General features: G+C 43.8%; 1 protein-coding gene across 1 annotated transcript; it reads right to left on the bottom strand.

Moving 5' to 3' along the window:
- Positions 1 to 10,604: 10,604 nt before the first annotated feature.
- On the bottom strand, positions 10,605 to 12,696 carry LIPT2 (lipoyl(octanoyl) transferase 2). Its single transcript, XM_082749688.1, has 2 exons — positions 12,115 to 12,696; positions 10,605 to 11,560 (listed from the first exon to the last, which is right to left on the bottom strand). The coding sequence occupies exons 1-2, from the start codon at positions 12,578 to 12,580 to the stop codon at positions 11,331 to 11,333; spliced, it is 696 nt and encodes a 231-aa protein (XP_082605814.1). The 5' UTR covers positions 12,581 to 12,696; the 3' UTR covers positions 10,605 to 11,330.
- Positions 12,697 to 15,214: the final 2,518 nt, after the last annotated feature.

Genomic DNA, 15,214 nt, shown 5'->3' with positions numbered 1-15,214 from the left:
GATTCCCAAATGATTCTGATGCCAGTGCTTCTTAAGATCAGCCTTGAGGAACCAGCCCCAGCTCAGGTAGGGCTGCTACCCAGGGCCTTGCATTTCCTCTATAGGACTATTTACTACAGTTATCAAAAGTAACTGTTTGCCCACCTCATTTATTAGATCGTGAGTTCTTTGAAGATAGGGATTTAGAATCCTAGTCTTTGAATCACACGGTCTTAGAATTCTAGAGTCATTTAGTGATAGAACCTAAGTTGGAAGGACTCTTAGAGTTATCTGGTCAAATCCCTTACCTGAACATCCCCTATATTCCATTTTGACATGATATTGTCCAGTTGCTCTTGCACACCCTTAGTGACAAGGAACTCATTGCTTCCAAGGCAGCCAAGGCTCTGATTGTTAGGACGTTTTCGTGTTTTAACAAAAACTGCCTCCTAGTTACTTCTACCGTTTGGTCTTTGTGTTCACTGGAGACACAAAGTATATGCCTAACTTCTATTCCCCTTTTCTGTCCTTCAGAAACTTAAGGCCTGGGGAGCGTGGGTGGCTCAGTGGGTTAAGCCTCTGCCTTTGCTCGGCTCAGGTCATGATCTCAGGGTCCTGGGATGGAGCCGTGCATCATGCTCTCTGCTGCCTCTCTGCCTACTTGTGATCTCTCTCTGTCGAATAAATAAATACAATCTTAAAAAAAAAAAAAAAAAAAGGAAAGAAAGAAACTTAAGGCCTGTTCTCTACTTCCCTTTCTCTGGAGTGAGGATGGAGCAGGAACTCTGTTAGGGAAGCCAGCTGGCTAAGGGGTTCTTGGAAAGTGGACTGAGATGCCTCATTTTCTTTATCTGTGCTTTGCAGATTTGCTACAAGACTTAGATGACCCAGTGTGTGTAACGGGCCCAGAGCTGAGCCCAGCATGACATATGTGCTTCATAAATGACAGCTCCTATTGTTATTAGATGAGAAAAGAAAGGGTGGGACAGGATTCCTGTCCCCAGGAGACCAAAGTCTGAGACAGATCTTCAGGGACCTCTAATACAAAAATGTTGGAGACAAGGCCCTGACCTTAGGACAGGATGGGCAGGGGAGTGGGGTGGGATGACTGAAGGGGTCAGGGGAAGACTCACCTGGAGATACAGCTCCTTCAAGTCTTTACTTAAGTGCCCTCTTCTTGCTGAGGTCTTCTCTGACCATTCAGTTTACAATCTGTAATCCTTCCCTTCCGCTGCCCCCCTCCACTGCCCTCCCTAACTCCCTTTTCTGCCTTGTTTTTCAGGAACACCTAACATCATCTGATATAGTTAACTTAAAAAACAAAAACAAAAACCTTTTGCTATTGTTTCTTTTGCTACCTGCCTCAACTGAGGCTCCCAGCTTCTGTCTATTAGCCCCATGTCAGAGCGCTCCCTGTTTCCATGTTCCTGGGACCACCCCTTCCCTCTCCTCTCCAGGCCTCGGGAGGTAATGATGTTGAAATGTTTCCAGCTCCAGGGTACATTGTGATCTATCCCTTGTGGTTTCCCTATTCCCTGCCCACCTCTGTGAATAGAGCCTCCTCAAATTACTGGCCTGAGATGGCCATCTGCTTCCTGTAGGCCCCAGGTTGACCCATCTGCCTAGGTCCATTGCTCTTCCCCTGAACACAGTACTTACCAGTCTGTGTTGTAATTGTCTACTTTGTTTGTTTGTTTGTTATTTAATTGTCTACTTTATTTGTTGACTCCACACCTAGAAGATTGGCTCCTAGAGGATGCTAGGGCAAAGTCTGCCCACAGTAGACCTTACTGAGAATGTGTTGAATGATTTAATGAATGGATGGATGGATGGATGGATGGATGTCGTGAAATTTCCTAGGAATTATGTTATGAGGGAAAACTTCCAAGAAGAGATGAAACCTGGGAGAGCCTGCGGGCTGCCTGGGTGGCACAGTGGATGAAAACATCTGAGTCTTGGGTTCAGCTTAAGTGTGATCTCAGGGTGGTGAGATCAAGTCCTTCATGAGCTCTGTCCTCTGTGCTCAGCAGGGAGTCTGCTTGCAAGTCTCTCTCTTCCTTTTCCACTCTCCTTCTCCCTCCCCCCACCCCATGTGCTCTCTCTCTCAAATAAATAAATAAATATTTTTTTAAAAAAGAACCCAAGAGGCTGGAAGGCTAACCGGGTGCTTTTTCAATCTCTAAGCCAGACCTCTCCTCTGAGCATTAGACTCCCATATCTGACTATGTACCTGACATCTCTGAATGATACATGGGGAGTGGGACTCTTGACTTCCTTCCCCAGCTCCCCTAAGTCTTCATTCTCTCAGTAAATGGAACCATCACCCCTCCAGTTTCCTGTTTGTTTTCTTCAGAAAACTCCACGTGCTCTTCGGTTTACCTGTGTATGGACTTGGGGTCTGCCTTTCCCATCAGAGTGTGAGCACTCCAAGAGAACAGACCAGGTGTGCCTTTTTCACCACAGAATACACAGGATGTAGCTCCATGTCTGCCTAGTAAGTAGGGGGAGAAGGGTTGGGAGGTAGGATGAGCACAGATTTTGTCTGTTGATAGTGTTAAAAGCCCAAGTCACCAAGGAAAATACAGCATGAGACACAGAGAAAGCTTAATGGTCACATCCTATCTTATTCCATTACTCACCAGCAGCCTGTACTTCTGTGATTTGTCTTCTCTTGGCCTGTCAGTTTGACCCTCAGAACACTTTGTCTTCTTGTTCTGAGCGTCACCTTCCTCCTGCCCCTACAAGCAGCACAGAGCAGTGAAAAGACACCTGGAAGAGGGGATAGCAAGGGTGGGATGGTGTGGTGTCAGGAGACTAAAGATCTCCATGGCATCTTCTCCCCACCTCCCCCTCACACATGTTACTTCCTGAGAAGCAAATGGTTCAGAACACTGCCTCTAGCGTCTGACAGAGGAATGAGAGCCTACCTTCTCTGAAACTTAGTTTCCTTATCTGTAGAATGGGGATTAAAAATAGCTACATCTGTGGATTACCATAAGATATTATATAAAAGCCTCACCTGGTACCTGGTACATAACAAGTGTTTCGTAAAGAATGACTATTTTTTTTTAAGATTTTATTTATCAGAGAGAGAGAGGGGGAGAGAGCAAGCACAGGCAGACAGAATGGCAGGCAGAGGCAGAGGGAGAAGCAGGCTCCCTGCTGAGCAAGGAGCCCGATGTGGGACTCGATCCCAGGATGCTGGGATCATGACCTGAGCCGAAGGCAGCCGCTTAACCAACTGAGCCACCCAGGCGTCCCCGTAAAGAATGACTATTAATGAGGGTATGTGTGTTCATAGTGTTGTAAATATGGACTTTTGAATCTTATGATCTTCAACAATAGGTTTATGGGAAGGCAGAAGAAAGTAGGATAAATGAGGACTAAGATTTGCAGAGGAAGTAAGTCTCAATCAGGAATCTTAGTTGCAACAGGCAGAAAATCCAACTCAAACTGACTTAAGTAGAGAAAGGAATTTATTGGCTCATGGAATTACAAAATTCAGAGTGTTGACATCAGGCATGGTTGGATCCAGGAGCTTAGATGATGTCTTCAGGAAGCTCTCTCTTTGCATCTTTGGGCTTGTTGCTCCTTTCAGAGGCAGGGTCCCATTTTGTGGAAACAAGATAGTTGCCTGCAGTTTCATGTATACACTCTAACCTGTCTGTAAAACCGTTAGGAAGAGCTTCTTTCCCCCACAGCCCTCCTGGCAGAAGTCTGGGTCTGACTCTTATTGTCCTGAAAGAGGCCCAGTGCCCATCCCTGCACCCATCACAGAAGCCAGGGAAAGAACCTGACAGGGGCATCATCTTTATTCAAACCGCAAAAACTTGGGTGGGAGAGATGGGGGAAGGTGATCAAAAAGTACAAATTTCCAGTTATAAAATAAACAAGTCGTGGGGACATAATAGACAGCCTAGTGACTACAGTTAACTAACAGTGTGCTGCGTATTTGAAAGTTGCTGAGAGTAGATACTAAAAGTTCTCATCACAAGAAAAAAATTTTATAACTATGGAAGGTATTAACTAGACTTACTGTGGTGATTGCGTTGCAATGTATGTAAATACTGAATCATTATGTTGTATGCCTGAAACTAACATGATGTTATATGCCAATTATACCTTAATGAAAAATAATGCATAAACTTAAAGTTGATGGGGGTGTGATTCCCTAAGGAAAATATGGATGTTTTTAGTGGAAGTGGGGTAAATAGTTGTATAAGTTGAAACAAGTGGGTCTTGGAGAACATCCCTGATTTGGGCAGACAGAGAGGAGGGAGAAGGCACCCAGAGATTCCTAGCCAAGGGAAAGTGAGAAGAGGGGATTAAGTGTGCTGTGAGCATGTCTCCCATATCTGGGGCAGTGGGAGTAGATGTGCCCTGTGGATCCCAGAGAGAAGATGCAAGTGTGTTTGGGGATGGGGAGTCACAGGACCTAGATCTCTACTCACAGGGAGTGTAACAGGCTGCGTTGGGCTGGGCTGGGAGAACTGTGCTATCACAGAAGTCTTCTAGATGGGCTCTGACATCCCTTGCATCCCACAGATCTGAAATCCTGTAGTCCCAGCTCTGATCCTGATCCCTCACCCCTTCATTTCTCTCCTCTCTCTTCTCTGAGGGGAATGCTGCATCCTCCCCCCCTGATATGTCTGCAGACATTCTGGATTCTAATTCTGGTTTCTGCAGGAACCCCTTAGTGGAAGCTAAGGGGAACCACTTGGGGCTGTTTCCTTCTGGCCACAGAAAGGGGTAGGTTGTCTGATCTCTGGGGCCTCTGCCAGCTCTGATCTTCCAGTACACTGTCAAAAACTCAGCCTGGCCTTCTAATTCAGCGTCACCTTGAGCCTTTTCTGCCCCTCCTCTCTTTTGTGGTTTCTCACCTTTACTTTTATGTTTCCATAGTACTCTGTGCAAACTTCTCCTCATGGTACTTCTAACAGTTTATTATGAATTTTATTTATACTATGTTTCCTCCACAAAGCTGTGAGCTCCTTGAAGACAAGGAAGAAGTCCCTGTGTCCTCAGGGCCCAGCACAAGCGGACACACCTCACACTGACCATCCCAAACCAGTCATGTTTTCTTCAATTCCCAGTAACACAGATTAAAGGCACGGTAGCCAGTTAGAGCCTATCAAGATGTGGGCAGAGGTGTGGAGTCTGGAAGCCATGTTATGTGAAAAACAGAAAAATCAGGAAAGTTAAACTTGAAGAAGAGACCACTTCTGGAATAGAATTCATTTGCTGGCCCAACAGGCCATTTCTGTGTACCTCTTTTGTGTGAGGCCCTAGACTGGGCCTGAAGAGGCCACAGAGGATGCCACTACGGTCCCTGCCTGGAGAGCTCACAGTCTGGACAATGTCAGCTGTGGAACAAAGTAACTGTAACACAGTGTGGTCACTGCTGTTAGAGGCGGATATAGGTAGGACATGGCCAGGAAAGGACTCCCAGAGAAGGCATCACAGGCGGGTAGGGTTTTGACGTGTTGGAGGCGGGTTTCAGTTTAGGAGGAGGAATAACTGTCTAACAATCAGAATTCTGTGGGAATGGAAGGCTGCCTGAGCATGGCCACAATGAGCACAACACGGACTGGATACTGATGTCTGTCAACAAAAGAACCAATGTGGGGGCGATAGGGAATGCTTCGTAACAACATAGATATGAAATTTGCTTCCTTTTACATGCTGCATACTAGGTTACAAACACAAACAAACAGTGTTGGGCTTAGAAAAACCCACGATTTAGGTATTACAAAAATATAACACTTTAGCCTTATATCAGTGTCTCTTGAATTTGAATAATATATGGATTCCTCAACAATTATTGAGATACTCAAAGCTGGCAATCTAAATATGTTCAAATTTAACTTGTATAAACTCTAATGCAACTATAAGAGCAAATATTTTATATAGATAATTTTTTATTCAATACAAACTTTTATTGAATATGAACAAAACTATGAAACAATTAAAATACCAATAACACTGATGCTACTGGTTGTGTTGAGTTATAGCAACATATTCCAGCTAGTAAGTGAAGAAGCATGTCAGAATCAGACTATTAAATTTTGTAACCCCCAACCAAATAATGAATCTAGGGAAAACTCATCATGAAAAAGAAAAAAAAACACAAAGATACTGCATGCCTTAAGCACACACCAGCACTTATGAAGCTGACTTGCCAAATAATATCACGTGTCAGGCTTTATCTTTCAAGCTTCAGGAAACACAGGGGGAAAAAGCTTTTTTAAAAAAAAAAAAGGTTGTGGGAGGAATCTATAGGTGAAGAGACTAGGAGACATTTATGAGACATGTGAACTAAATCCAGTATTTGAATCCTGATTTGAACAAACCAACTGTGGAAAAAAAAAGAGAGAGAGAGAGAGAAAGTTCAGCAAACAGCTGGAAAAATCTGAATAGTAACTGAATATTTGTTGATATTGAAGGTTGTTTTTTTTTTGAGCCCTTATCTTTGGGGAATACATACTGAGGTATTTATGGGTGAAATAATATGGTTTCTGTGATTTGCTTTACAATAGTCCAGGGAGTAAGCCAGAAGTACTTCCCAGTTTAAACAAATTAAGATTGGCCATGAGTTGATGATTGCTTTAGCTGCCTGATGGATAAGTGGGATTCATTGTTGTATGTTAAAAAGATTTTATATCAAAAAACTTAAAAAATGAAAAAAAAATCTAAGATGCTGGAGCGTTAAAAATTCAGGCATCTCCCTTGTACATTATTGATGGGAATATAAATTGGTGTGACTTTTATGGAAGGCATTATGACAGTATATATTAAAATAAAAATGCACATGGAGTGCCTGGGTGGCTCAGTGGGTTACGTCTCTGCCTTGGCTCAGGTTATGATCTCGGGGTCCTGAGATCGAGCCCCACATCGGGCTCTCTCCTCGGCAGGGGGCCTGCTTCTCCCTCTCTCTGCCTGCCTCTCTGCCTAGTTGTGATCTCTTTCTGTCAAATAAATAAATAAAATATTTTAAAAAATAAAATAAAATAAAAATGCACATATCCTTTGACTCAGAAAATCATTTCTAAAGATGCAACCTTTGTATTCACCATGTATGATGTAACACACACGCACACACACACTCACACATACACACACAGAATTTTCATTGCAGCCTTGCTTGTAAAAGCAAAAGGTTAGTAATAACCTAAATGTCCTCAATAGGGAAATAGCTAAATAAATCATAAGAAATCCACTGAATGGAATACTTTGTAGTCATTTTTAAAAAAGATTTAATTTACTTATTTGACAGAGAGAGAGACAGTGAGAACAGGAACACAAGCAGGGGGAGTGGGAGAGGGAGAAGCAGGCTTCCCACTGGGGAAGGAGCTGGATGTGGGACTCAATCCCAGGACTCTGGGATGAAAACCTGAGCCGAAAGCAGACACTGAATGACTGAGCCACCCAGGCCCCCCTCTCTGCAGTCATGTTTAAAAATGAAGATTCTCGGGGCGCCTGGGTGGCTCAGTGGGTTAAGCCGCTGCCTTCAGCTCAGGTCATGATCTCAGGGTCCTGGGATCGAGTCCCGCATCGGGCTCTCTGCTCAGCAGGGAGCCTGCTTCCCTCTCTCTCTCTCTCTCTCTCTGTCTGCCTCTCCGACTACTTGTGATTTCTCTCTGTCAAATAAATAAATAAGATCTTTAAAAAATAAATAAATAAATAAATAAATGAGGATTCTCTTTATATACTAATCTGAAACAACCTCCAATGTGCAATGCTGTGGGTATAGTATGTTAATATATGAAAAAAATGTATATAATCATGCATGCTTATGTTTGCATAAAATATCTATGAACTGTATAAAAAACAATATACCATCACTTGGGCCTCCAGGAAAAAGAAACTGAGTTTACAGGGGAAAAGAATAGGAGCAAGAATTACATTTCAATGCCACCATTTTGTACCTTTTTACTTTGCATTACCTATATTTAGAAAAACCTTGAATTCTAAGTTTTAAAAGAAATAAAAAACAAAATTAAGACATTCAAAAATATAATTGTTAAGATTATGTAGCAATGTGGGAAAATGTATGTAATATTAGGTTTAGTTTAAAAGAATATACATAATTTTATCCACATAATAATGACAAGTCCTTAAAATATGTATGTTTGTGATCAAGCACCAAAGATACACAAATGTAGGGGATTTGTTGTCAGGTGGGAGTACAAGCGTTTTATTTTTAAATTTTATAGATACTATAATATGATATGATTATATGTATGGTAAATTGTAATTTGGTAAAAAGAAGAATCAGATTTAGACTGGAAAGATCTGATTTCCACAGGGCTTTTGGAGAGAGGATTTTTGCAAGAAGTTACATCTGGTCATGCTGCCAGAGCTGGCTCTCTGTGGCTTCCTGCCAGCCTCACCAGAGAAATGAGATGCCGAACCAGTCACTGTGGCTGGTCACGTCCTTACATTTAGCACCTATGTACCACACCCTGGACAATCTGTTTATTTATGAGGAAGAGATTCTGTACAAACAAGAAGAGGCCTTCTGGAGGTAGGAAAACCAGAGTGTTAAAAATCCTTCTTCATAAGCTCAGCTTCCTTCCTTGAGGAAGGGCCCGTGTGGGAAACCGGAAGTGGGCTCTGTCCAGGCAGGAAGAAGAGCCAGGAACCCTGACCTGATCCCATGCGCCTGGCCTCTACCGACCCCTGGCCTTCTGCTCTGCATCCTTCCTGGCTCTGCTGACCCACAGTCCACCTGTTCTTGGAGGCTTGGCTCTTCCAGGATGCCTGGAAATCCCAGGCTCCCATTAGAGTGGGTGACATTGTCCTGTTGGTCACCCTTCCAGAGGAAAAGAGAAACCCCAAGGGGCCTGACACCAGCAATTCAGTGCTCCAGCTCAGAAGTGGTATGTCACCTCCATTCTTAATTCATTGATCAGAACAAATTGCTTGGCCCCAACCAACCACAAGGGAGTCACACAGTACAGTCCTGCCTGAAATATCTGGTGAACCACATTAATAATTAGCATATATTTCCTCATGTCTATTCTGTGCCAAGCCTTGAGCCTAATGAAATGAAGGCTCAGGAAGGTCAGGTAACTCAGTCATTACACCATGCAGAATGATTCCCAGTGTTCCAGAAACAGGGGACAGGCTGCTGACTGAGACAATGTACTTAAGAGTGCTAACACAGTACCTGGTACTAAAAATAAGTGCTGAATAAATGTTTCTTTCCCAGTCTCTGGAGGAATTCAAGACCAGCCTGTATAGTCACTTTATGAGCGTTGCTAGAGAGGGTAGTTGAACACTAGATGGGGAGCAACACTGTGCACAGCCCTACAACCATGAGAATCTCACTCACTTTTCCTGGAATAATTATTTCCCTTTTTGGCAATAATACTGCAAAGTAATTATCAACTACTATCCACCTCCCACATTCCTACAATAGCACTGTTGGCTCCATAGAGGGAAAACAAAAGAAAAGGGATATGGGTAAATGATGGGTGGACAAACCACCAATCAACTAATATTGACCAAGTGTTCATAACTTGTAAATCATTCTGTCCTGAGTGCTAAGTCAGTGTGCATAGCAGGAAAAGAACATGAGAATGGGCTTATATCTGACACCCAATCCTGACTTTGTGATTAACTCACTGTGTTTCTTGAATAAGTTTCTTCCCAAGTCTTGGTTTCATCTCTGTACAATGAGGAGGCAGGTATATACCTCCAAAGTCCATTCCAACTTGAATAACTGATAAAAACTGTGTGCAGAGTTAAACATCAAACCTCAGAAGTGGGAAAACTCGCCTTTCTTCTAGAAGCCAATGGGGCCACAGGACCCTGGAAGCTCAGAACTTTGGATACATTACCTAAAGCTGCACTTTGCAGTGTGGTAGCCACTGGCCACATGTGGCTACTGAACTTCTGAAGTGTGAAAATTCCAAAATGAGATGAGCTACAAGGAAAATATACACTGAATATCTAGATATGGCATGGAGAAAAGGAATGTAAAACATTTTTATATTAGGTTAATTACAGTGTTATTAATGTCAACCTGTTTATTTTTCCTTTTTTGATGTGGCTACTGTAAAAGCAAAATTACAGTGCGGCTCATGTTGTATTCCTATTGGACAGTGCTTATATAGGGGAAACTGAAGACCAGAGAGGTAAATGACTTGCCCAAAGAGCTGGGACTGCAGCCTGGGTCACCTGACTTTCATTCAAGGATCTTTCCACCGTAACTGCCTATGTTGGCCAGTTTCGAAGATGGTCCCTGATGATCTTCACTTTCCCTCACCCTGTGTAGTCTCTTTCACACTGAGTCAGGTTCATCTATTGGGAAATGTAGGAATGACTGTGTAACTTCCAAGACTCTGTTAAAAGACTTTGTGGCTTCCACCTTATCTCTTCTGGCATCAGTTGCTCTGGGGGAACAAGTAGCTCTATGGGGTGGCCCACATGGTGAGGAACACAGGCTTTGTCATCAACCAGTACCAACGAGGCAGAGCGAACCATCTTAGAAACAGATCCTCTATTCCCAGTCAAACCTTCAGACGACAGTTGATCCTGCAGACATCTTACCTACACCTCATGAGAGATCTCAACCCAGAAATCACCCAGCTAAGCTTTTCCCAAATTCCTGACCCACAGAATATATGAGATAATCTTTATTGCTTTAAGTCATTAAGTTTTAAGGTGATTTGTTACATAGCAATGAGTAGTTAATACACAGCCTTATAAATTTAGAGATCTCACTTAAGGAAAACTTACTTCTACCTTTGGCATTTGTATAGTGTGAGAAATTATTCTTGTCTTTTCCTGGCCTCTGGTCTGGCTCAGGTTACCTAACTAAAAATAGCTATCAAGCTTGGCAATCCAATGCAGGAAGTCAAGATCCCATTTTATTCTTTAAAGATTCCTTTCCCTTTTCCTTTTATTGCAGAAAGCTCCCCACCATATCACTTTTACCTGGGCTATCTAGAGATGTGATTCCCCACAAAATCAAAGGAACCAGAGCCCAGAATCACCAAATAAAATGCAGTATTTAGAAAGTGATAAATACTTGAAAACTGATTCTCTATATCTGTGTTTCTCTAAGCTGAGAAAATGCGGGGTCAATAGTAGTGCTAATGTCTTCCATTTATACATCATGTGTTGCTTTTCATAATGCTTTTGCATCTACCATATCTGAGGTAGGTGAGAAGATATAAATAAGCCAACAGACATAGGGAAACAATGGCTAAGAGCTCATACTTCGCTCATAGTCTCACGGTGAATGAATGACAGGGCCAACTCTAGAATCTGGGTTTCAGTGACTACCAAGTCAGTCTGGGTGCTTTTCAAGCAGGACCTCCCAGCTGTGATAACATGAACACTCATCAGTTGGAGCTGTTTTCTGAGATCAACGTGCACTTGTAGGTCTCTTTAAAGGCGTCAAGGAAAGGTGGTATTACTTCATCCACAGTGACATGCCTTTGGAGCTCCTCACTCAGAGAGGTGACACCTGTCCCAACCAGCCCGCAGGGGACAATGTGATCAAACCACACAAGGTCTGTAGAACAGTTCAGAGCCAGGCCGTGGGATGTGATGTGCCTTCCACAGCGGACTCCTGCAAGACAAGAAAAAGGGTCTCAGAGTAGATACCCTTCCCAGGCTTCAGGATCCCCCTCAGTCTGATGAAGGAATTGGACTCCATCACTGGTTTTCCAGCTTTGTTTCTGAGCCACCCAAGAGCTTGGGCATAGATGGGGGGGGGGGGGCAAGGCTGGGGAGGGGTGTGTGGCTCCACAGCTCCTGCACTTATTGTGGAGATTCCAGAAAATATCTTTTAACAGAGATTCTGCTGCTTTAAAAAAAAAAAATTTGTGTGTGTGTGTGTGTGTGTGTGAAGATTACTAAACTCCATTATCGTCCAGGCATTGTGACTCATTGGAAGTAACCTGGCAATTCACTTCTGGAAAAGATGAATGTTGGATGAGATAACCAGTGAGGGCCCTCCTGAAGGCTGCGAATATGAGATCAGTGAGAAGGTTTAGAACATCAAACGCAGCTGGTAGATCTGACTCAAAGCCCGCGCCAGATACACTTCCGCCCAGCCCAAGTTTGCTCTCCTCTCCATTGGTCCAGTCCCATAAAGCCCCGCCCCCGGCCCACCGCACTAACCTATTGCGCAGATCTTGCGCTCCCCGAGCCAGACGCCGGTGTAGGGTGGAGGCCGGGCGCGGGCGCCCCGCAAGTTCTGGAGCTCGCACAGGCGCACGGCGCACCCCTCCAGCGCCGCTACGTGGGTGCGCAGGCGCAGGCCCAGGCGTCTCAGGTCTAGGACTGGGTGGCAGAGCAGCTGGCCTGGGCCATGGAAGGTGGCCAGACCGCCGCGGCCTGTGGTGCGTACCTCGGCGCCCAAAGCCCGCAGCCGCGCCGTCTCCTCCGGCGTCAGGCCGCCGCGCAGCCCGGACGTGTACACGGGCCCCGCGGGCTCGCAGAGCAGGAGTGCGCCCGCCTCAGTCCCTGAGAGGGCCTCAGTGCCTGGCTCGGCCTGCAGCCGCCGCAACCAGCGCTCCTGCAGGGCCAGCAGCTCGGTGTAGGGTAGCCGGCCCAGCAGCACCAGGCGTACCGCCGGCTGCCGCATAGCTTCAGCGGGGGAATCTGCGAGGTTCCGCCCCCTGCCTGGGCTGGAAGCGTGACAGGAGGGGCGGGGACTCAGAGGCACGTCCCCAGTGGCCGCTCCTAAACGCTGGTCGCAGGCTTTCGATTGTCGGCCCAAGACCCAGTATCAGGTGTGACTCTTCCACTCATTCAACAACCAGTGGGCGCTTGATATAGTTAGTGGTGCACAGTGTATGGCGGAAAAAGTCTGTGCTGGGAAGCTTACAGTCTAATTGGAGACAATAAGCAAGTATTAAAGCGTTAAATAAATAAGGTTATCTCACATACTGAAAACTGTTAGGAAAAGAATATAAAATAGGATAATGTGTGTCCTGGGTGGAATTACCCGAGGAAGAGAGCGAAAAGGAGGTGAACGTGCAGAAAGTTTATGATGGGAAGCTCTAAGAGTGATGGAACCAGGATTCGCAGCGGGAGAAGTTAACCTGAAACAGTCGCTGTAGAGGCCTCAACCTGTCTCAAAGAATGCTCTGAACCGGGGATGACCTTTAAGAGTTATTCCGAATTAAAGAACAAGGCCCAGAAGTTTTTATTCCTATCACTGAGCTGTGATAGAGGCTCTATCTGTAACTCTCGTTAAGGCAACCTCTTCTATGGAAGGCAATTCCCACAGAAGAATTAGGAGCCAGAAGCAGCCTACTCTCAGAAGCTGGGGGAATGACTGGCTGGGTCCCGAGGGTGGATCTGGACCACAGTATCCATTCTGTTATTTCAGATTGTCATTCAAATAAATTGAGCTAATTCAATAAACTTTCACTGAGTACCAACTTTGTTAGGCCTATTTCCAGGTATATACTACAAAGCTGTAGCAATCAAACTAGTATGGTAATGGCACAAAAATAGACACATAGATCAACAGAACAGAACTGAAAACTCAGAAGTAAACCCTTGGTTATATGACAAAGGAGGCAAGAACATGCAATGGGAAAAAGACAGTCTCTTCAACAAATGGTGTTGGGAAAACTGGTTAGCTACATGCAAAAGAATGAAACTGCACCACTTTCTTACACTGTACACAAATATAAACTCTATTTTGAGTTTAAAGACCTAAAAGTGAGACCTGAAACCATAAAATTCTTAGAAGAAAACATAGGCAGTAATCTCTTTGACCTCAGCTGTAGAAACATTTTTCTAGATATGTTTCCTGAAGCAAGGGAAACGAAAACAAAAATAAACTTTTGGAGCAACAGTAAAACAAATAGATTTTGCACAATGAAGGAGACATCAACAAAACAAAAAACCCATGGAACAGTAGAAGATAATTGCAAATCATATATCCAATAAGGGGTAAATACCCCAAATATACAAAGAACTTACATAACTCAATGCCAGAAAAACACATATAATCCTATTAAATATGGGCAGGGGACATGAACAGACATTTTTCTAAAGAAGACATACAGATGGTCAACAGACACATGAAAACATGCTCAACATCACTAACCATCAGGGAAATGCAACTCAAAACCCACAATGAGGTATCGCCTCACACCTGTTAGAATGGCTAATATCAGAAACACAAGCAACAAGTGTTGGTGAGGTTGTGGAGAAAAAGGAACCCTCTTGAAGTTTGATGAGAATGCAAACTGGTACAGCCACTCTGGAAAAGAGTACGGAGGTTCCTCAAAAACTAAAAAAACAAAACAAAACAAAAAACCAGAATTACCCTATGCCAGTAATTACACTACCGGGTGTTTACCCAAAGAAAATGAAAACACTAGTTCAAAAAGATACATGCAGGCATGCCTGGGTGGCTCAATTGGTTAAGTGTCTACCTTTGGCTCAGGCCATGATCTCAGGGTCTTGGGATAGAGCCCGATGTCAGACTCTCTGCTCAGCGGGCAATCTGTTTCTCCCTCTCCTTTTGTCCTACCTCCCCCTTGTGCCCCCCCCAAATAAATAAATAAAATCTTTAAAAAAATGCATTATTTACAATAGTCAAGATATGGAAACAACCCATGTGTCCACTGATAGAAGAATGGACAAAGAAGATGTATATGTATACAATGGAATATTCCTTAGCCACAAAAATAAGAATGAAATCTTGTCATTTGCAACCACATGGATGGATCTGGAGGGTATAATGCTAAGTGAAGCAAGTCAGTCAGAGAAAGACAAATACCATACGATTTCACTCAATTGTAGAATTTAAGAACAAAACAAACAAAGAAAAAAAGAGACAAACCAAAAAGCAGACTCTTTACTATAGAGAACAAACTGATGGTATTTACCCCAAAGATACAGATGTCGTGAAAAGAAGGGCCATCTGTACCCCAATGTTTATAGCAGCAATGGCCACGGTCGCCAAACTATGGAAAGAACCAAGATGCTTTTCAACAGACAAATGGATAAGGAAGATGTGGTCCATATACACTATGGAGTATTATGCCTTCATCAGAAAGGATGAATACCCAACTTTTGTAGCAACATGGACAGGACTGGAAGAGATTATGCTGAGTGAAAGTGAGTGAGTCAAGCAGAGAGAGTCAATTATCATATGGTTTCACTTATTTGTGGAGCGTAATCATGGAGGACAAGGGGTGTTAAGAGAAGGGAGTTGGGGTAAATTGGAAGGGGAGGTGAATCATGAGAGATTATG

The sequence above is a fragment of the Mustela nivalis genome, assembly GCF_964662115.1.
Source record: "Mustela nivalis genome assembly, chromosome: 9".
NCBI lineage: Eukaryota > Metazoa > Chordata > Mammalia > Carnivora > Mustelidae > Mustela > Mustela nivalis.
This window is presented reverse-complemented; position numbering and strand designations above follow the sequence as displayed.

What these genes read in the sequence shown, in the direction of transcription:
- LIPT2 (XM_082749688.1), bottom strand. Translation starts at nt 12,580, where the DNA reads ATGCGGCAGCCGGCGGTACGCCTGGTGCTGCTGGGCCGGCTACCCTAC. An exon ending in GCGCAAGATCTGCGCAATAG is followed by an intron (nt 11,561 to 12,114) that starts GTTAGTGCGGTG and finishes CTTGTCTTGCAG; the next exon opens with GAGTCCGCTGTGGAAGGCAC.